This window comes from Notothenia rossii (assembly GCF_949606895.1).
Source record: "Notothenia rossii genome assembly, chromosome: 8".
Classification (NCBI taxonomy): Eukaryota; Metazoa; Chordata; class Actinopteri; order Perciformes; family Nototheniidae; genus Notothenia; species Notothenia rossii.
In genome coordinates, this window is record NC_136906.1 from 74,602,921 (window position 1) to 74,626,311 (window position 23,391).

At 38.7% G+C, this 23,391-nt stretch overlaps 1 protein-coding gene across 3 annotated transcripts in view; it reads left to right on the plus strand.

The window, feature by feature from the left end:
• esr2a (estrogen receptor 2a) overlaps positions 1 to 23,391 on the plus strand; it is a 68,800-nt gene that overhangs the window by 38,355 nt on the left and 7,054 nt on the right. For all 3 annotated transcript variants that reach the window (XM_079645493.1, XM_079645494.1, XM_079645495.1), the window contains 5 exons: positions 2,500 to 2,581; positions 8,807 to 9,558; positions 13,084 to 13,250; positions 15,920 to 16,036; positions 19,400 to 19,708. In XM_079645493.1, the coding sequence (XP_079501619.1) occupies positions 9,164 to 9,558; positions 13,084 to 13,250; positions 15,920 to 16,036; positions 19,400 to 19,708 (988 nt within the window). In that variant the 5' untranslated portion in view covers positions 2,500 to 2,581; positions 8,807 to 9,163. The remainder of the gene's footprint in view (positions 1 to 2,499; positions 2,582 to 8,806; positions 9,559 to 13,083; positions 13,251 to 15,919; positions 16,037 to 19,399; positions 19,709 to 23,391) is intronic.

The window sequence follows — 23,391 nt, forward strand, 5'->3', positions numbered from 1 at the left end:
CTGGCTGTAGGATCATAAGCAATTTCTTCTCTGGACTCAGCTAATGAGCTCAGGGGCAAACAAAGGTCAGACTTCCAGATTAGTGAACAGTGAGCGGCGTTATTTAACACAGCACTGCTCCAAACATCGTGCATAAAAAAAACAACACGAGGATGTAAAGACTTGGAATATAAGAGGCCGTAGATGGTACCAATAATGATTTGGTTTGTTACAGCTTTGCCTTAATTAGATTTGAACTTTTAGGGATTTTTTTGTACAGTCAGAAGTAGTAACAAACAAATCAGGAGACCAGGATTCAATGCAGCTACCAAACATGTGTTTCCCTCGTGTTTTTCAGAATGAATGACGGGGTGTTGTCAATAAGTGTCAGATAAATAATTCATATTTATTGTAACTCAATGGGTTAATGGGTGCGGGAGAGTGGTGGGATTGAAATGGAGATTTAGATTTGTCAGCATGTGTGTATATATCGTTACTTGAATTGGAACCGAATGTACATGCTGGCATCACTTGCTTTTGTAAAAAGAAAAAATGAGAAAATCCATAAAGGTATTTAAATAAAAAAAGTTAAATGAATGTTTTTATATACCATAAAACTGAAATATTCAAGCGTATCCATTAGGATGAGATACTACAATGCCTAACCAAAAGCTCCACACATTCATACCTACAGTATGGGACTAATAGGTATGAATGAATATACAGAATGGATATACAGTAAATAACCCACTGTTGACTCTATACATTTGAACTTTTTATATAAATAAAGACTTGATAGGGGTTTTTTAACGACACCTCTGATAATGGATGCATTTATAAAGGTGTGTTTTTTAATGGTTTACAATGAAGAGAGAAAAAAGGGAAAGATTAGAAGTTGACTTCTTGTTGCTTTTACATGAACGGTAGTGTCCTTAAATACTCAAGTGCATGTTATAAGTACATTTGATTAAGGTAGTAACAGGGACACTATTTGCACTGCTTATGCCTCCAAACTATGTAGTTGAAATAAAAGGCACCATTAAGATTTGATTGACCCAGTGGTATGGTTACACACCAGCCAGGAAGGTGTGGTTTCTTCTGACGTCTTTGGGCCACTTTCCCTGAGCTGCTGTCAAGTTTACATGATAATATAAGACAGGAACTAACACGATCCCTTCAAAATAAAAGTTACACATAGTTCAAATAAAAAATATATCTCATATTAGTAGGTTTTTGGGGGAGCCATCTTGACATTTATTCCAAAATATTTTGTATTCATGCCATTTCTTTACAAAACTCATTTACATGCAGCATATTTTAGCATTACAAATATTTGTTTCATCTGGCAGAGTCGTTTGGTAGCATTGGCAGTCTCTCATTCATTATCACACGAGAGCAGTTACTTAACCCTTCTATTGTCTTCGTTTCCCCCCCCCTTACTTTGATGTTCGCGGTCAAATTTGACCGGTCCTGTTTTAACCGCTATTACATTAACACAAAAACCATTAATCATCACCAAATTTCATTTAACACCCTTTCAAACTGTTCATATTGTATGAGACTACTGGTATACATGAAAAACTGCAGTAAATATATACAAAGAATAGACACTGAACATGTATTGCGTGTGCCAGGTGTGATCCATGTGGGGGGATGGGCACATAAGAGCGGGGGATGGGTACATAAGAGCGGGAAATGTGTCAAATTGTATACGTGTGTGTGTGTGTGTTTTATCTGATCCGGATGGTTACTAATTCCTTTTCTTTATGGCGCTCTTGACCGGGAACACCATGGGTGTTACAAAGTTGACTAAATCATCCAAAATTCAATGAAAGTGGTGATCAGCCATTTGATATGTTCAAATGTCTACTGTGAAGGATATCATAAAGCCTTAATGCAATCGAATGTAAAACTAAAAAGGTATGATCGATGAAAGTAGTAAATCGCTCAGATTTGACCCGAAGACAACAGGATATATATAACATATATTTAATAAAGAAGAGGTTATATTTACAGTTGCTTAAGAGAAGAAAAGAAGAGTGGTTACAGGGACAAGGAGCCTGAGAAGAAGACAATATAGAAACAAGCAGCATTAGGTGTGCAAACCTACTTATACAAAAGTATAAAATCTGAGGAAAATATAAGTAAATATGACAGAATTTAGACCTTTGGTGTTTATTAGTATTCTCTATTTCAAAAGCACAACCAATTTACAAAGAAAAGAACAATCTAACACTGATTATAAAAAGAAGAAACACCTTTTTATCGGTTTATTTTTCACTATCCTAATATCTTTGGGATTTTATCATGTTCAAATGTATTCAAATAAAACAAAACCAAGTAAAGTCTGGTAGGATTTTATTTTGAAGGCACTGACTGGATCTTGTGCATGTTATTTTGTCCTTCTTGACATCCCATTGATTTCCCTGAACGCAGCTGCTGGTTTGGCTCGTGCAGCAGTGTCTTTATATGAACACTCTGTCTGTCAGCGAACTTACTGCGTGTTTTCTGTCCCTGCAGCTCACAACAGATCCACAAACAACAGCTTCACACTTCTATCAGCCTCTCTCCCACAGCTGGACAGCTGTTTGTGGAACAAGAGGTAAGAATATTTCAATATTTATAAATACTTATTGGGTAACATCATGCGACGTGCAGCTCTGCAAACAGGACATCATGCTGAAGTCTCAACTGTCCCTCTGATGTGTTAATAATATTTAGACTGCATGCAACAAGTAGGAGGCCTGTGACTGCCTGTGTCAAAAGTAGTCAAACTGGTTATCTGTGACAGAATGCAGGAAATCACTACTTGGACAATGAGGTGTTATTTAATTGTATACTTATAATAATATTTAGCTGGAAATAATCAGCTTCTTGAAAACTTTGTGTATAAATGATATCAGCAAAAGGCCTGACTGCGAATGTAAGACCAGGGATCAGGTGGAATATAATTCAATTGTGCAGGCAGTTAGCTGCTTATAATATAAGTATTTCACCACAATAATCTTCTAAAACATGCATTTTTACATCTACTATAATCTTAAAATATGCACATAACTATATTTGTGTACCCTTGTGAATCCAATATCTGATGTGTTTCTATTTGTGGGTCTTTAATGTGGTCTGAGAATCAGGCTTTTTAATGTTTAACTATCCTAATGTTAATATTAGCCTACTTCAAAAAGCACTTATCTTTTTGTAAACATGCGGCTGCTATCGTAGGGACTCCCCTGGTTTGAACCCTGGATCTGAACCACGTTTTCCAGTTAAATCAATTATTTATCCCACCAAAGTGCTCTAGTCAAACAAGAGATTGCATATGTTATACTTCCTTTGGATAGACTCAAACTGAAGTAAAGTTTGCACAAACCTGTTTCTATTTAGAGATATGTTTTTGCAATTTGTCATTTGTTTACTCTGTGAGTGTGATTTCAACGTGTTGAAGTGTGGTGAAATGCAGGGCTTCAAAAGGTTGGGAAATGAAAGAAAACAAGTTTTTAATAGTGTTTTAAACTTTTAAGAGGTTGAATGCCTGGCTTTTACATTGTTAGAAGGAAATTGTTTATCGCTGCCATTCAGAAGAAATTCAAATCAAAAGCACTGTCAAATTCATTCTAACCTGTCTGTACAATCACAAAGAAAATGTTTCTGTGGTAGCAGCACTTTAATTGGTTTTCTTTTTTATTAAACAAGCTTTGAGAGAAGACATTACAGTCAAGGTTGTCATCTTTTTTTAGATGAATAGAAAACGTATGAGTGGAGGTTACTGTCATTGCCTTTATTGTGAGTGCTACTCAGCATTTACTCAAGATTACAGGTTTTCATTTTTAAAAACAACAGTAATATTCCCAACACATCTTCCACCGTTTATAAAGTATTTTTAATTACCCAGATCTTCACATATATTTCAGACCAAACATTTCTTCAGAAAGAGTTCATGACCTCGGTGTTGTGACATTCAAAAGGCATTTGCTGATATTGTGATGTTGTCAGATAGGTGTTGATTCAGCTCTGGTTATTTGGATACTGTTTTTTAGTTTCTGATGTATTGAGGTGGTAAAAACATTAAACATATTTTATAATACAGCAATTTAGTAAATGCTTAGTTGATTCAATTCTTTCTGGTGAAACACACATTCAGGAACCATCATATCAAATATCATGCGGCTTTTTTATACAACATTAAATGTGTATTAAGCATGACATGAACACATGAATCTCTTGCTGTCACCTTGAGGTTTTTCTGCCGCAGGGCGACCAATTCTATGAGATTTTTCACATTCCCTGGCGCTAACCACCACTCGTACTCCCTCCCTGTGTAAAGTAAGCTACGTCTCTTTCTGCAGAGCCGTTTAGCATCCGTTTCCGCCTGATTTTAGGGAGGCAGTGAGGATTTGGATGGGAAAACGACATGGCCTTGAGCTTTTGTTAGAAGGCATGCCTCTCTGGCTAACGACCAGGAACCGTTCTTTCCCTTCACATTTCGCTTTATTTGGCTTTGATCTTTGGCCTTAGGTTGGAGGAGATGCATGTTTGGTTCATGTGTGTTTGTGAGATTTCTTTGTGTGCAGGCATTCGTTTGTAGCTAAATGAATCTGCCCTTAAAAAAACAAAACGTTTTAACTGCATCTTTTTATAAAAAACCTCCGTAGGAATTGTCTCATATTTACAGCATGCAAACTGCAGTGACTGGACCCAGGTTAGCTACGGCTAGCTGGTGAGGTAGCCTTAGCCAACGTTAATCCTCCAACTTTTCCTTTTTCCTACGATTTAAAAATGTATTTTTGATGCTTGCTGTTAGTAATTGAGTTTCTATCCCACATACCTGAGACAGTAGCTTAATCAAATTATAATGGAGGGGAAAAAAAAAAAAATGCTAAAAACTGAATGCTAACTAGCCTAGCTTAGATCAGAAGCGCTAGCTGCTTACCGCCTCCGGAAAAATGTGGTTAAGATACCTTCCATATTTAAATATATTTAGTAACACGTGCATTATAAAGTAAAAAAACGTTTTAGGCGTTATGAAAGGTCTGTGACATTGGTTATACTCGGCATATAAAAAACTGTTTTTTTCATTGTTTCTTTAATGGAGCAAAATGTTTATTCTTCAGCATCTGTGTGACAGGATGAGCAGCGTTGTAGAGGAAATGTGGTAGTTTTTCCTTTTTAAATGAGCTGCCAGCGGCTGGAGATTGATACAGTAAGGAGGTTTCAAGGCAAGGTCAGCGCTTCAAAGGAAACAACAACTTTTCCACATCTGCTTTTACCCTTTTAATCGTTATGAAGCAACTAAATCTTTCCACAATCTGTTTTATAATCTCTTAAATTATCTCATTTGTTTTAGTAGTCTGCTCATTGGCTTCAGTGACAAGGTCATTGGAAACTCCATATCAGCAGTCTTTACTTTTTTAATAACCTTTAGGTTGGGTCTTATTTCTGTTGTATTATTGGTGGTAGGGCTGCATGTGTTGATAAGCCAGTGCATTACTTTATAATATCAATCATTCCCCATGACTCGGGCCGAAACAGATCAGCTGGCAGGCGAGATTATTAAACCTCAAACGGAGAATTGCTTCAACTCTTTGATATTGTGGAAAGTCATCAGTCTAGAACTCAGACATGATAAACTCTAAGAAGACGAGGGTAAAGCCATCTCCCCGCTGCCAAGAAACTCTCGTGTTATCATCCAGAAATAGGTCATTTGTAAATGTCATTTAAAAAAACAAATATTCAGTTGCCTTTGAGCTGCTGTTACAGATTAGAGTAATGCTTTTTTTGTTATTACGTGTAGGCATCTGAATCCACAATCATGCACCACAGACACAAGTCTAGTCGCTATATATATATTCAGTATCTTAAAGAGGCCCTTATGCTTTTTGGAGTTTTCTCTTTTCTGTGTTTCATATAGGTGCATGTTAAGCATCCCAAAGTTCAGAGGAAGTTTCTCACATGTATATCGTTAACATTAAAAACCTTAACGCAGATGCAATACAGTATGTAGTAACATTTAAAAATGTAGTTGTGTTTTTAGATGCTTAATACTTCTTTTGTATTCACCACTTTATTTGTCAGGTTCAAGACATTACTACATTACATTACACTTAATTAAAGTGACACTATTCAAAGCAACTTACAATAAGTGCAAGGATTCAAATTCAGAACAACAGCCATAACCCTAAAACACATTAGCTTCACATATCAATTTAAGTGCTGGTGCATTAACTTTAAACAAGCGAAACCATTTAAAGTCCAACATACAGAAATTAACTTTTTTTAGATTTTAATGGGGTAAGCAAGTGTGTGTTAGATACAGTAGGCATGTGTGCCTCTGCTATTGGAGAAAAATGCATTAGAAATCTTTAACTTATAGGGTTTGTCAAGTGAAATAGGATTGTTGTCTCCTTCCATGTAAGTGCGTAGCGACACATTATGTGTCCACAATGAAGCATGGGATGCAATAAAAAATGTATTTCTCACTTGTTTTCAAAACATCAATCAAGGTACAATAATGAAAGAGCATGAACACAATGTGTCCATACAGATTCCAGTTATATCTGATATACAGTAGCTTGTCATAACTTTCACGTACAATAACTCAAGTAGTAGCTGGAGAAATAAAAACCTGACGACGAGAGTAATGATCAGCACACCTAAATAACTCCTTCTCCCCAAATGTTTCCACAGCTGTAAGAGTGGTTTCTCCGATAACATTTTAATGTGTTATCATAAAAAAATAAGGATTTAGTGCTTTTTTGTTGTATCCAATGTAATGAAAGTTCAGCTGTGCCCTGCTGCGGCTTCGCAGTTTTATTTCTGCAGTGCTCATTTTACGCTCTGCACAGCACGAACTGCGGCTTCTCTTACGGATTATTAGGTTTGTTGGCGAGACGAACCTAAAGTGTCTCTCAGCCGTTTGGGAAGATTACCAGATCCGTGTTCTTCTGGGTGAATGATGACTTTAAGAAGTGAGCCGAGTGCCAGGCAGGGGGAGATAATGTGTACCAACTCTGACTGAAGACAGACTGCTGCAGAACAGGAATGATTAACTTATCTGGTGTCGTAAGAGTAAACCAACATGTGCGTCTGCCTCTGATTGTGTGTGTGTGTGTGTTGTATTTATTGATCTACCATCTGTCTGTCTGAAGAACATTATAAATTCTGCCGTTGTATTTCCGCTTGTCACTTTTCAGACTCTGAATTTCTTTATAAGGAGTCAAACTCCACCTTGAAGCTGTGGTATTTGAATGCAACTGGAAGCCTGGATTTTTACTTGTACAGTATTCATATCCTTAATATTGCATCAAAATTAGATTTTGATTACATTTGATGACATGTTTTCCTTTAAGGTATTGACCGTAGAAAGCCAGAACAATATATATTTAATGAACATTGAGAATCATTTTCTTTTTATTAAATTACATGTGGTTGATGGGGTTTGATTGAATGTGTTTAATATAGTGTATGAACCTCCATACATTTAAAAGAAACACTTTTTTTACTGATCTAAAAAATTATGCACAAATAGGAAATGTTTAATTGTATAATGGAAAAATATTTTTGAATGAATTCAGAATCTGGGTCAATATTGCCAAGTAATTTGTAAATAAAAAAATGTCTTCACCTACTGAATCTGTATTTCTTTGGCAGGTTTAGGACAGGGTTGAAGTCACAATTTTGACTTTTAATTTATAGAAAAATATAAATGTTGCCATAGTACTGTATATCATCTCTTGAATTTCAAAAACCTCACTTTAGTGTTTTCCAAAAATATTATCGGATATATTTGAATAAAACAAACTGTATATCATGTCATCATATTGCTGATGAGACGAGGTACAACTTGAGATATTGAATTTTCTTTGAAGAATTGCTGGTACCACTTTACAATAAGACTACCCTTATAAAGGTTTACGAATAGTTTGTAATTCATTTATTAATTAGGTTGTGAACACTTTATAAATCATTAATAAGCTTTTATAAGACATGAGATAAACAGGGCAACTGTGACCGGTTGCTTGCCAAATAGTGAGCCCACATTTATCTGTACTGCTAAGCCTTATATTGGCTACTTATACTTCGTCATCAGCTAGCATCCTTGGTATCTGTTGCTCACTGAGTTGATTCTCGTTAAGTAGCCAATGTAGGGCTTAGTCCTCTTGCCAAATAGTGAGCCTTTGTTGATGTATGAAAACTGTTAGAATTTTTTTATAGATGGTTCTTAATGATTAATAAAGTGTTTACAACCTAATTTATAAACCCTTTATAAGGTTGTTACGTTCCCTACTGGACTAGGGGAACCAAAGGGAAGTAACAAAATACAAAAAAAACCGGGCAAGAGAGAAAAGGAGAAGAAACCGGTTTGTGAAGCCACAAGATGGTCTTTTAATTGATCAAAGAAAAAGGGCTCTCCAGCCAACTTGCAAAGTAAACTAAAACAACATTCTTCTAACAGAAAGTGACTAACAAGGTACAAAGTTACACATCTCCTAACAATGAACAACACACACGTTAAACTAGGCCTCACACAGAGACCATGCTGCACACATGCAGCCAGAGGAGAAGGAGAGAGCGACTGCAGCCTTTCTCAGGTCCTTTATGGAGGCCCTGATTGGGGATTGGGAGCACCTGAGGGAGAGGCTGCACCTGGAGACAATCAGGGGGAAAGAGAGAGACACACACACACACACAAACCCACTACGGCACATAACAAGGGTAATGTTATTGTAAACTGTTACCGAATTGCTAGATGCAGCCTTCCTTAAGCGACATTTAATGATGCGTCACCTCCGCAGTTCATAACAGTATTTTTGTTTTTCTCTTCTCCCAGGTGGAAAGGCTTGCCACACATCTGACTCTTAATGATGTCAGACTCCTGAACATCTTCGTCTCTCTGAAGTGGACAGACTTTCGTCGGGATGATTTCACAGCAGGTGATTCACTCCAGCACTTCAGTCAGTGAGGTTGAATCAGCCGCAGGTGTTATTAAAGCCATCCATCATTCTGGGAGTCTACAAAGTGATCACCTGAGTGACATTAAACACCCCCGCTCTGTGTAGGTAGATCTGCTGGTTTAGTGTTTATGGCCATTTCTCGTTAATAAGACACCGGGGGATAACTCCATCCTACACTCCTATCTTTTATCGATTATGTGGAAAATCTTGTGATACCGAGATCGTCTGTAATCATGATGGCCGCCGCCCTTTTTCAAGAGAAGGAGCATCCCCTCCTCCAGCTGCAGGAGGTGGACTCCAGTCGAGTTGGATGTCGCGCCCTCCCTCCTCCCCTCAGGGCCTCCTCTCCTGGGTTATCCATGGAGAACCAGCCCATCTGCATCCCCTCCCCGTACACCGACATCGGCCACGACTTTCCCCCCCTCCCTTTCTACAGTCCGACCATCTTCACGTACGCCGGGCAGGGTATCTCCGAATGCCCCTCTGTCCATCAGTCGCTCAGCCCCTCCTTGTTCTGGCCCAGTCACAGCCATGTGGGGCCCCTCCCCCTGCACCAGGCCCAGGCTCGGCCCCCTCAGCCGGTCCACAGCCCCTGGGTGGAGCTGCGGGACGGCGTCCTGATGACCAGGTAGGATGCATCAGAATCCCTTTATTCGTCCCACAGAGGGGAACTTTGTATTTGTTACAGCAAGGAGCCAAAGACAGCTTGATATTAACCAAGAAGCATGCTTAAAATGGTGCATTACTTCTAGCTATTGTTTAAGTCAAATAACTCCTAGAGCCAAATTTCAAATTTGTCTTCAAATTGCACATTTTGTTAGAACAGAAATAAAAAAATAAAAAAATTCAATTATTAATTTTTAAACAAATGACTGAACGTATAAGTCAACAAATCTAAATTATTGACAAATATCTGTTGATACACTTACTAACTAATAGACAAACAGTTTGAGACTAACGGCCCGTCTACACTACAGGCATGAACAAATCTTGAAGCTGGGCGTGTCTGAAGCTTGGCGATTTTTTGCGAGCAACCAATCACATGAATCTCCCGCCCCCGACATACAAAGCAATAGCAATGTTAAAACGAAGTAAACTGGATATAAACTCTCCAAACAGGCGAAAAAACTATCAGTTTCACCCACTGTCTCTGCCACCTCCCTCCATGCCTGGTTCCTCCGGTTTGTATCCCGGTAAATAGTTCCGGTCGTAAAGAACCGGGTGATTTGCTTCCGTAATATCTCGTTTGGAATATGAGGAAATGAACTGCGGTCTGGCTCTCCCAGCTTGCACGCGGTTTGATTGGCTGCGCTTGCACTGGCGGGATTTGCATAAACAGGATTTTATTGGCTGATGCCAAGCATCGAGCCTGATGCCGATAGATGCTCGTGATGCTTGCAAAGCCATGCCATGCTTCCCACAATGCAGTTCGGCGAAGATTAAAAATCTTCTACGTCACCCCATTCAAGTGAATGGGCGAAGCGTTGAAAGCATTTTTTGATGCCTGTAGTGCAGACGGGCCGTTAGTCTTCAAAGTTGCGTTATCTAGACCCAACATTTTCCCTTACCAGTCAAAATATAACCTTTTCCAATGTGAAAAGATACTATTTTAAAGATTTCAAAGCTTTATTTCCAAATGCACAATAGTTACAGCGGAGTTTGGAATTGTAAATCTTAAGGGCCAGGCTCCTCTTACAATGCAACAACAATTGACTCAAGACATAAGAACAAGTAAAAATAGAGAAAAGTGACACATTGTGTAAATAAATGCATGTAAATTAGAATGAGATAAATAAGATTTCTCTCATCACCTCAAGTGTTCCCTGCTTAACAAATGCTGCAATAATCTAAAATAATCAGTAATCACTCTCCAGATCAGGTGATAATGAATCATTAGAATGCAACATGCCGCACACTTCATTAAACTGCCCTGCATGCTGAGGCCAGATTTCTTACTGAGAACAGATTTCTTACTGAGAACTGATTTCATACTGAGAACTGATTTCATACTGAGAACTGATTTCATACTGAGAACTGATTTCTTACTGAGAACTGATTTCATACTGAGAACAGATGTCATACTGAGAACAGATGTCATACTCGGAACTGATTTCATACTGAGAACAGATTTCATACTGAGAACAGATTTCTTACTGAGAACTGATTTCATACTGAGAACAGATTTCATACTGAGAACAGATTTCATACTGAGAACTGATTTCATACTGAGAACAGATTTCATACTGAGAACAGATTTCTTACTGAGAACAGATTTCTTACTGAGAACTGATTTCATACTGAGAACAGATTTCATACTGAGAACAGATTTCATACTGAGAACTGATTTCATACTGAGAACTGATTTCATAATGAGAACTGATTTCATATTGAGAACAGATTTCTTACTGAGAACTGATTTCATAATGAGAACTGATTTCATACTGAGAACAGATTTCTTACTGAGAACTGATTTCATAATGAGAACTGATTTCATATTGAGAACAGATTTCTTACCGAGAACTGATTTCATACTGAGAACAGATTTCATACCGAGAACAGATTTCATACCGAGAACAGATTTCTTACCGAGAACTGATTTCATACTGAGAACTGATTTCATACTGAGAACTGATTTCATACCGAGAACTGATTTCATACCGAGAACTGATTTCATACCGAGAACTGATTTCATACCGAGAACAGATTTCATACCTAGAACAGATTTCTTACCGAGAACTGATTTCATACCGAGAACTGATTTCACACCGAGAACTGATTTCATACTGAGAACAGATTTCATACTCAGAACTGATTTCATACTGAGAACAGATTTCATACTGAGAACAGATTTCATACTGAGAACTGATTTCATACTGAGAACAGATTTCATACCGAGAACAGATTTCATACCGAGAACAGATTTCATACCGAGAACTGATTTCATACTGAGAACTGATTTCATACCGAGAACTGATTTCATACCGAGAACTGATTTCTTACCGAGAACTGATTTCATACCGAGAACTGATTTCATATTGAGAACAGATTTCTTACTGAGAACTGATTTCATAATGAGAACTGATTTCATACTGAGAACAGATTTCTTACCGAGAACTGATTTCATACCGAGAACAGATTTCATACCGAGAACAGATTTCATACCGAGAACAGATTTCTTACCGAGAACTGATTTCATACTGAGAACTGATTTCATACTGAGAACTGATTTCATACCGAGAACTGATTTCATACCGAGAACTGATTTCATACCGAGAACTGATTTCATACCGAGAACAGATTTCATACCGAGAACAGATTTCTTACCGAGAACTGATTTCATACCGAGAACTGATTTCACACCGAGAACTGATTTCATACCGAGAACAGATTTCATACTCAGAACTGATTTCATACTGAGAACAGATTTCATACTGAGAACAGATTTCATACTGAGAACTGATTTCATACTGAGAACAGATTTCATACCGAGAACAGATTTCATACCGAGAACAGATTTCATACCGAGAACTGATTTCATACTGAGAACTGATTTCATACCGAGAACTGATTTCATACCGAGAACTGATTTCTTACCGAGAACTGATTTCATACCGAGAACTGATTTCATATTGAGAACAGATTTCTTACCGAGAACTGATTTCATACCGAGAACAGATTTCATACCGAGAACAGATTTCATACCGAGAACTGATTTCTTACCGAGAACTGATTTCATACCGAGAACTGATTTCATACCGAGAACTGATTTCATACCGAGAACAGATTTCATACCGAGAACAGATTTCTTACTGAGAACTGATTTCTTACTGAGAACAGATTTCATACCGAGAACTGATTTCTTACCGAGAACTGATTTCATACCGAGAACTGATTTCTTACCGAGAACAGATTTCTTACTGAGAACAGATTTCATACCGAGAACAAATTTCATACCGAGAACTGATTTCATACCGAGAACTGATTTCTTACTGAGAACAGATTTCTTACTGAGAACAGATTTCATACTGAGAACAGATTTCATACTGAGAACAGATTTCATACCGAGAACAGATTTCATACTGAGAACTGATTTCTTACTGAGAACTGATTGTATTCCTTGTGTCCTTTGAAATGACGCCCGTTTCTCTGTTAGTAAGAGTGCGAGGAGGCGTTCTCAGGAGAACGAGGAGGCCGTGGTGTCGTCCGGAGGGAAGGCGGACCTCCACTTCTGCGCCGTGTGTCACGACTACGCCTCGGGCTACCACTACGGTGTGTGGTCCTGTGAGGGGTGCAAGGCCTTCTTCAAGAGGAGCATCCAAGGTGAGACTCAAAAACACACGGGGTCTTTGAGTGTGTGATACACAAACAAACAGGGGGTGGCATTATGTCAGGAGCACCAGTTTCCTGAAGATCTCCATGTTCAGGTTTTGTTGAGACTTTCAAGTGGTGTTTAATCTCCAGGGCCCACGAGTTCAAAACTTTTAATCTCAATCAGATCCGATCAGATTTTGAAATCCCATTTTTTGTGATCCAGGATCAGACAAATCGGCCAGATTTTGTCCCTGGAGTTCAAAGCAATTCACGATAGGATCAGCCTGATCCAGATTACGATTTTTCAAGATGACTAGATCCTGAGTGCTTTAATCCTACCGATCACCATCTAGTGGACATGAAAAATAATACAAGGAAGACAAGAGACCACATTGCAGACATCTATTGCAGGGTGTCCGCGGGGTCTTAAAAAGTATTAAAAGTTGATAAATCAATTTAGCGAAAATTAAGGCTATTAAAAAGTATTAAACGGCATTTTCCAAGGTATTAAGAATTCCCACAGCAACGACAACATGAAACACCCTTTAATTTACTGAATCGTCATGTCGGGAAACCCCCTCAAGGCGGCCCCATGCATAGCGCGCCGTAAAATGCTGCTTATTATTTTAAGTTTCGTTGCCTTGCTCCGCTCTGTGGGGGGGTCCAAGGAGGGTAGACCGGCATAAGCAACGCTCTGGGGTTCCAACGGCTCCGTGTGTAAGCCCTATATGATCATTTTCTGATAACGATGAAATAGCCCTTCTCCCTCTCCCCACGTCTCCTGCTGCTGCTGGGCTGTCAGAAGAGGGGGAGGAAAAGAGAGGCAGGCACCGTTTATTAAATATTATTATATTATACAGAGAACAGAGTCGTTATCAATTTGTTTTAAAGCTCAATAAATAACAAAGAAGGCCTCTGATCGGCACTTTTCTAATTTTGTACGGAAGATTTAAACTTTAACAGACATGTTGACCGGCGGAAACATTTTTTTAACGGAAACTCTACCGCACGGTTCCTTCGTCCCTTGGAAGAGGCCGAGAGGTGGGTGTTTTTCATCTGCTGGTGGACTACCTGAGAGATACAGCAGGAGAACACGCCGTCCACCGCGGAGAATAAACAGAAGGGCAACCATGGCAACCATGCTCCGGGGTCTTCTTCGCTGCTTTTGGTGTATTTTGTGGCGGCAGCAGCGCCACTTACAGGCCTGGCATATGTACTACAGCGTTTCCAGCGGTCTAGTGTGAACGGACACATTAATGAATCGAATGCGTGTGAACGGAAGACTCACGTGGGGCCGGGGTCTAAGCCAAACTATATCCGGTCACAGAGATCTGCTATTTTAAAGTAAAGTCAACACATATCGACCCTAATATAGTCTATATTAAGAACGAGAAAAGTCTTAACATATTGTTTTTTGTAAACATATGACAAATGTGTGAGGGTGATGACGTCAGAGCATCGTCCTATGTGCCAGGGCTTAGCTCCGGACAGCCCCAGCCCAATTTAAACCCTGGGTATTTGTGAGGGAGCTCCTTTATGGCATTACCCTGCTTAAGCTCACCAAAGTTTAATATATTTCATAGTTCAAAGTTTTGTCAATTGTTTTGTTTATTGGTCAAATACTGGTTTCTAATGGTTTCTGAGGAGTTTTACTGGAATGAAAGAACACAGAGTACAGAATCAACAAAGCAGCATACTGCATTAAACCTGACCTTCACAGAGAGGTTGAAGTTCATGTGGAGAGGAGGCTTCAGTAGTCTGTCTGCACTCTGTTTAGTTGTGCTATCTTACAATCAATATAGTAAATGTGAGGTAAAGTGTGTAGCCAATGTAACCGGTTAGAACTCAAAGTTAGGATGAGGTCTTAAAATGTATGGAAAGGGTCTTAAAAAAGGACTTAAAAGGTATTAAATTTGACCTCAGGATTCCTGCATATACCTTGTATTGTCCGCAATTACTTTTGAAAGGTGATGACAGATGGACTTTTTTTTTGTTGAAGGTATTTTTTCTTTAATCTAAATTACATTTGTGATTGACAATCTTTGCTGTGATACTTTCATGAGCATAAACATTTATGTCATCAACATTTGGTTGAAAACAAAAAATAGGCCACCACAAACATGACCAAAAAATGAAAAATAAAATTGATTTGCCATGAAGGCAAAAAATTGTTTATTATTTCAGTTAACAAACTTTGCCATCTTATTTATATTGAAACATATTTTTAAATAAATTGTACAGTACATTTTGCTCTGGTAATCCACTGGAAATCCACCCCTCTGGTGGGATCAGGATAATCCAGTTTTTTGGGATCAAACTGATCCCAATCCTGTGTTGTCGGTTGGAACTACCCGTTTTGAAAATTTGATCCAGATTAAAGCTTGGATTGGATTTCCTGATCTGATCGGATATCAAATTGATCCTAATCCTGTTTTTTGGTTTTGAACTCCCCAAAATCCAAATCTGATCTGATCAGATAGGGATTAAAAGTTTTGAACTCCTGGGCCCAGATGGTTCCCTCACATTCCCAGCCCCTCCACCTGCAGGGAAACATTCAATTTGATCCAGAATATGTCAATATCTGCTTTATGGAATAGATGAAACCCTCTTTAATGGTCATATGTCTTCCGTCCTTTTTTGTCGTCATGTCCTCTATTTTGTGCTTCTCTTTGTTTCAGGACACAATGACTACATCTGCCCGGCGACTAATCAATGCACGATAGACAAGAACCGCCGGAAGAGCTGCCAGGCATGTCGTCTCCGCAAATGCTGTGAAGTCGGCATGACCAAGTGTGGTAAGTGTCTTTTTGTTTTCTCGTGTCCATTTTGAATGTGTGTTTTATTTCTCCTTCTGTTCGTGCATTTTGTCTTCCTCAAAGGAACCAGAAACTGTCTCCAGTCAGGATATTTATTTCATTTTCTTTAAAGCAACTTGCTGTAATGGTTGTCATCTGTGTCATCAGTTCCCCGTGGCTTAGTTTGTCCAAGAATGTCCTTTTCCCTGAGCAGCAGCCGGGAGTGTTGTTGTTTATTTCCATGTGAGTTTGATTGGTTCAACAGCTGCATGAAGAGAAGTGGCTTTCTGTGGCTGTGGAGGAATTCTAGTCATTCATTTGTCAGTATAGTTAAAGGCCATGGGGAGATCCGATAGTGTTTGGTTCATTGTGTAATTTTCAGATTAGCAGGCAGATGTTTTTTTTATCAACAACACCCTCTGTTCTCTACCTGCTCAGAAAAGTCGGCAACTATCTGGTGAACATGTTGGAGCGTTTAGCAACTAAAGAGCCAGACACCTCCCTCAGGACTTTAGTGGAAACCATAAACTACTGCTATCCGAATCGACATGAAACTGAAAAAGAGATTTATTGGACTTGAATTAATCGGGGTCGGAAGTAGGACTGGCAGTAAATGTTTATAACAGTCATTATCTGCTGGATGATTTAATAAGCAACTGTTTGCAATAGGTTCACCATACTGTGATGATGACAGTATTATGTTCACAGATTGATATTGTTCTGCCTCCAAGAAGCCAGATATATCAGTTTTAGCAGGTTTTAATAGCATTTAAAACATGGCAATTTACAAATATGTAAATATACATACAGTGTGAGTTATGTTTCACAAATACAGAGTGTATGGTGTGACATGCAGTGGTGGAATGTCATTAAGTACACTCTCTCACTGTATTCAGTCACTCAATTGTTTGGAGTATTTCCGTACTACTTTATACTTCTTATCCACTACATTTCAGATGCAGGGAAGTTATATAACACTCATAGTTGCTTTTTATTATGTTACTTTTACAAAAATGATATGACAGGTCTGTACTTCTAATAAACCCAGTTTTTCTAAAAGTGTCTACAATTGGTACCACTTTGAAAAACAATGTATTATCTTTTAATATTATATTTTTTATTGATTACATATTGTAATTATTAAACATGTGTTGCATGTATTCTGCAGTAATAAGAGAATAACTTAATATTCTTTCATAATGTAAAAAGAGCCATAGCAATTATTTTTACTTTTGATATTTGATGTACATTTCAGGGCTCGACATTATAAATGGCCCGCTGGCCCGGAAGCACTATTTAGACACCCCGGGCCAGCATAACGTACTTTCTACTTGCCCGCTCGGGCCACTAAAAATATTGCTTTAAAAAAAAGAATTGTCCTGTGGTATTGGTATTTTGACTTGCAATTTAGTTAAATTGTTTCGTTTATTAACGCTTTTGTTAGTCGGTTGTCGTTGTTGGGTGAAAAGCAAACAGCTGTTTGCTGCGCAGCGCGAGCAGGCTCCCGTGAGCGGGTGCGCGCTCCTTCACTACAGACTATCGCGCCAGCTAACCATTCGCCAAAAAGGCTTTTAATACCAGCGGTAACCGGTCAAGCGCCAGGCAAAAAACAATCTTCAAATAAAATAAAGTCACCGGAGGAGTTAAAGGAGAGTGACAGGAGAGGGAGAGAAAGTTTCAGCCAGCTTGATCGATGGAGTTGACGTCCTAAAACCCTTTTATAATCTATCGATTAGATTTATGATTCGAAAATTATAAAAGTAGGGTAGACATGTGGAGATTATCCGGCTGAACAAAACGTGCATTTATCAAACAGGTTCGTTTTCCACAGACCTTATTTCCAGCTATTTTCCAAAACTCTGAGGAGAAATCCCATTGCTTTTTGTCGAGGGAACCAGCAGCTTACTTCCTGGTTTTAGGACGCGTCACTGCACCTCTCAAATATGCCAATATAAACAAGGTCTTCTGTCGGCTATGTACATCAATGCCGACCTATGCTGACAAGTAAGTGAAGAGTAGAAAATATAAAAGGTATTGGCGAAATGTCCCAGCAGTTTAGGAGAATGAAGGTTCTAATCTCATCTATTACATAGCCATTTCATTTCTAACTCCTAATGACAGGAAGGCAGAAAATGCATTATACAAATAATAATACTCATAATAATAGCAGACATTTTTTAACAATGACCACAATATCATTATTTTAATAAACCAAATATGAACAATTGAGGAAAATGAGGAAGAACTGATGATTCAAATGTTGTAGTAAAAGTAGTAATGTAGTTAGTGCATGAATTACTATTGCAACAAATGTGTTAATTTTCTTCATTATAAGTCGATTTTTTTTGGACGAATGCTCCAGGCCAGTGGCATTTTACCCTTAATGTCTACCCCTGCATTTAGCTGATAATACTTCTCTTCTCAAATAATATTTAGAATTCAGGACTATTGCTTAGACCAGTGGTTCTCAACTGGTGGGTCGCGACCCAAAAGTGGGTCGCGGACCCGTTTCGAGTGGGTCGCAGATGTGTGAGTGAAGACATTTTTTTTTTTTTTTTTTTTTTTTAAATTGGGGGGGAAAAATGTCAAACTTTTATTTTGAAGGCCCAATTTTCTAACGCTGTGCATGCAGTAGGCGTTGGACTGGAATTACCGGAGACCAGTAGTCACGTAGTGATCATCTTCTCAATAAAATATCTTTGCTGATGTTTTTTCGAGTCTCTGGCCAATCAGAATCAAGATTGTTGCCGGAAGTCCCCACGGAGAATAACTTTGCGGTAGAACTATTCTTTATACATCCATGGGTACAACTTCAGATACAAATGAACACCTAATGAAATCTGACCCCCGGTTTGATGATTGACAGGTCACAGAACAATGGGGGCTATCTACCCTTACCCACAATTTAAAGTAATTCACACAGACTATCTCCTCTTTGCTCTTCTCTCTGTGAGGAGCAGCAAGCTGTCAGAACTAAGTGAAAAACAAACAATGGCATAAAATATTATTAATATGTCGGGTAGTAATAGATTTATTTATTTTGTTCTCAGAGTGTACGAGAATGCATAGTTTGTTAGTATTTATAAAAATCTCCCGGAAAAGCATACTTTAGTTCTGTGAAGGGATATATGCACTGTACTTCACTTGTATTAATATTGTATGCTGAAAAGCGTATATATTACAGCACAATTTTTTGTTGAATAGATTTGATTGCTTCAAAATGTTGGGTCGCGATTTATTGACCAAGTAAAAAGTGGGTCCCGAGGCCTGACCAGTTGAGAACCACTGGCTTAGACTGTAGTATTTCTCCACTTACTTTAGTAAAGGATGCTAGCAGTAATGTGAACATCTTCTTTATGTCAGGTTTGCGTAAGGAGCGTGCAAACTGCAGGAATCCCCAGACGAGGCGAGTGACCCGTCTGTCCTCTGAGAGCAGAACCAACCTCCCAAAGGCGTTAAACGGACCAGTGGTGGTTTTATCAAACGCACCCCTCCCTCCGGCTCTGACCCCGGAGCACCTGATCTCCAGGATAATGGAGGCGGAGCCGCCGGAGATCTACCTGATGAAGGACATGAACCGGCCGCTGACTGAAGCCAACGTCATGATGTCGCTCACCAACCTGGCCGACAAGGAGCTGGTCCACATGATCAGCTGGGCCAAGAAGATCCCAGGTGGGTGTGGGGGTGCAGGGGAGACTTTTAAATAGCATCAAGAAATATGAAAGTCTACTGGAGTTATCCGTTGTCCTATTAATTGTGCTTATGTTTTCTATCAATGTGTTGATGTTCTTTCGTTGTGCTTATGTGTTTTAAAATGTGCCACCAGGTCCTGCATATGGGAGTGAGCACGTATTAGGGATGTCCCGATCACTTTTTTTTGCTCCCGATCCGATTCCGATCATTTGATTTTGACAATTTGCCGATACCGATTTTTCCCGATCCGATCTTTATGCAATGCATTAAGAGAGAAAAAAGAAAAAAAGCATTCAAGTTGTCCCTTAAGGTTATTTTTTTATTTAAATTGGATATTCTATCCAACATGGATATAGCTTCTTTTTTTCACAGCAGCATTGGATCAGTTCAGTTGTGCAGCATTGGATCAAAACAAAATAAAGCTTTCAGTACTCGTTAGCTTACTGGTACTATTAGACACTTCGCCCTGCCCACTCTTTTGCCAGATTTGAGAGAAATAAGCAACCAGGTCTATGAAAACAAGCCCCAAAGAAGCAACACATACATGATGTTGTGTAATTTGAAACCAAAACTAAGGCCTCAGGATGACTTTAAGACTTGAACATGGTCATTTTTGTTTTGTAACATTGAATAATAAAAAAAAAAAAAAGTATTTATAAAAAAAAAAAAAAAAAAAAAAAAATCCCGATCCCCGATTTTTTTCTCCCGATTACGATCTTTTGAAAATCACGTGATCGGCTCCGATCCCCGATCACGTGATCGGATCGGGACATATCTAGAACGTCACATATCCATGAAGGACTCAAGTCCCTTCTCAAATAAATAAACAAACATTTAATTGGCATTACATTAAACTACCTTTTTTAATTCCTGGTACGTGTGAACCTACCTGGCAATAAACCCGTTTCTGATTCTTTTCGTCCTTTGGATTTAGCTGCACACTTAATGCACTGCCCTGAGTAATGACAAAATGCTAATTATCTTAACTCTCGGCAAAAAAAAAGAAGCAAATCAATAATTGTGCTTATGTTTTCTATCACCGTGCTTATTTTTATATAATTGTGTTTTTGTTTTTTTTCTCTACAAATGCCATCCAACTACCAGGTCCTGCAGATGGAAGTGAGCATGTCACATTACCATAACGGACTCAAGTGCTATTGTTAAAACATATCTACGGTCCCTTCTCAAATAAATAAAAATGGCATTACATTAAACCGCCTTTTCATCCATTCGATGTAGCTGCACACTTAATGCACTGCCCTGAGTGTGGTATTAATCTTCTCATTTAACTACAAATGAGAATATTTCCCAACTTAAAAATAAAGACTTCCTCACTTATGATAATATTCAAGTCACATAAGAGTTGAGAAAAAAACCTGCAGCAGTTTTAGAGACATGTCTATATAAACATCAACGTGTCTGTATAGAACATCTGGACCTTTCACAATCCACTTCATTCTTGGTAATGGTAGCTGCTTACTTCTCTAGTTTTCATCTTTTTTGAGTCCAGAATTAATATATTGACGGGTTTTCTTTAAGCTATCATAGAGCATATTATAAGTCCAAGATAGAGTATTTTTAAATAAATAAAATGTTGTTTATCTCATCCTCCTGCTCATGGCTGCAGAGCGGCTCTGTCTGGACTCTGTGATTGTCTCTGTTTTATTGAGCATGTTAGTCGGGTCCGTGCTAATTGATTCCGACTTGTTGTCTGCACAATATTAACGTTTTGAACAAAGTGCATGCTTCAGGCTATTTAAGCCTCCTCTTTGCTTCAGGCAAATAATATGACACAGAAACCACAGGGTCAGTATTTCCACAGAATAAAAATACTGCTCATTAGTAGTCCAGCAGCAAGTCCTCAAAAAAGGCTTTAGTTTTCGAGATACCCCTACCCGAGGTACACACACACAGTAATGTATTATGCCCCACATCAGGTCACAACCACTATAGTCTAGCAGGAAGGGCCCTCAGATTTTGAGATACCCCTACCCGAGGTAGAAAAAATGACAACAATGATTTTTCTTATCTTTAGGGTCTCCCATTAATGAAATTGATTGTTGTCAATTTTTATTTTGGGGGAAAAAAATGTTTTTTTTGGTTGTTCTTTAGAACTACCCCAATCCCTGAAAAAGAGCCAAATTAGACCAGGCCGAATATGGGACAGGTGACTAAAAAGCCCATAACTTGAGAATGACCTCTGTTTTGCTCTTCAGATTTGCTGAGGTATGAACCAGGTGGCTGTCCTACATCACCAAATAGTCAGATAATTATTTAACTAAAAAAATACTGAATTATAGTCCTGTAAATTTAGCTTTAGTTTAGACGGAAATTGTACTTTTTGGGGATAGGAACATAGGACTCAATCACTTTTCTCTCATTTATCAGAAAAACAGAAATCCCTAAAAAGTATACCATTACTGAATTGTCTAGGGTGCTATTGAACACTAACCAGTAGTTGTATGGAAATATCTGGTACAGTTCTATTGTAAATGAGATTTCTTTAGACATAGGCCTACCTCTTCTCTGAGACAGTCACATTCAGAATGGGGGAGAAGTGGCACAATAGCCTATAAGTTAAGAATGCTCCCTCTGATGGTCATCATATTTAGAGAGGGAAATACCAGGTGGCTGAACTACATCACCAAATAGTCAGAATAAGAGTAACCCAATACAATCAAGTGTATTAGTTCTAAATGGCAAACCTCTAAAACATAGGTGTAAATAGTACAGGTTTTATTGAAACTGGAAACTTGATTCAAAGTACAGTAAACAATTCATCAAAGTATTCAGTGAGAGGTCAAGCATATAGATACTAGAATATAATGTTAAATGTCAGGTTCCTCAGAAACGTTAGGGGACACATGTTGACATTCTGCACAGCATGTTGCAGAACCCCGTACAGGAAAGCCCAAGCGAGAGGCACTGGCACTTTCCACTCTCTCCACACTTTGCAATACAAGTGAGTAATGTCTCTCACTTCTGTAGGTGCTGGGGGTTTTGGAAATAGCACTGGTTGAATGGCCCCATCTCTGACAATCCACCCCTTGCCAACAGGACTCCATAACAAGGGTTTGGGTTCGGGCTGTGACACCATATCGCTGTCTGAAACATTGCTCTTTACATGTTGTTGAAATGCATCCTCTGTTGGTGGAAGATTTTCCGAGGCTGCATCTGTTGGTGATGCAATTATGAACCTCAGTTCATCCAAGTTTGTGCATCAGTCCAATTTTCCTTTTTCCGTATAGCAGAAGCGCAAATTGTCTTGCGACTGGCAAAGACTCTTCCAAGCTGGCAGAGAGTCCACAATGGGCCAGATCTTTGAGCTCGCTGAGATGGTTCTTGAGTTTGGTGAATGCTGTTGTCTTTCCTATTCTGTACAAACTACTTGTTGTGCCACAGCCAGTGAGTGCATGGCATTGCATGGCAAGTGCCAGTGCCTCTCTGTTGGCCTTCCCTGTACGGGTTTTGCACATGGAACCTGACATTTAACATTATATTCTAGTATCTATATACTTGACCTCTCACTGAATTATTTGATGATTTGTATACTGTACTTTGAATTAAGTTTCCAGTTTCAATAAAACCTGTACTATTTACACCTATGTTTTAGAGGCTTGCAATTTAGAACTAATACACTTGATTGTATTGGGTTACTCTTA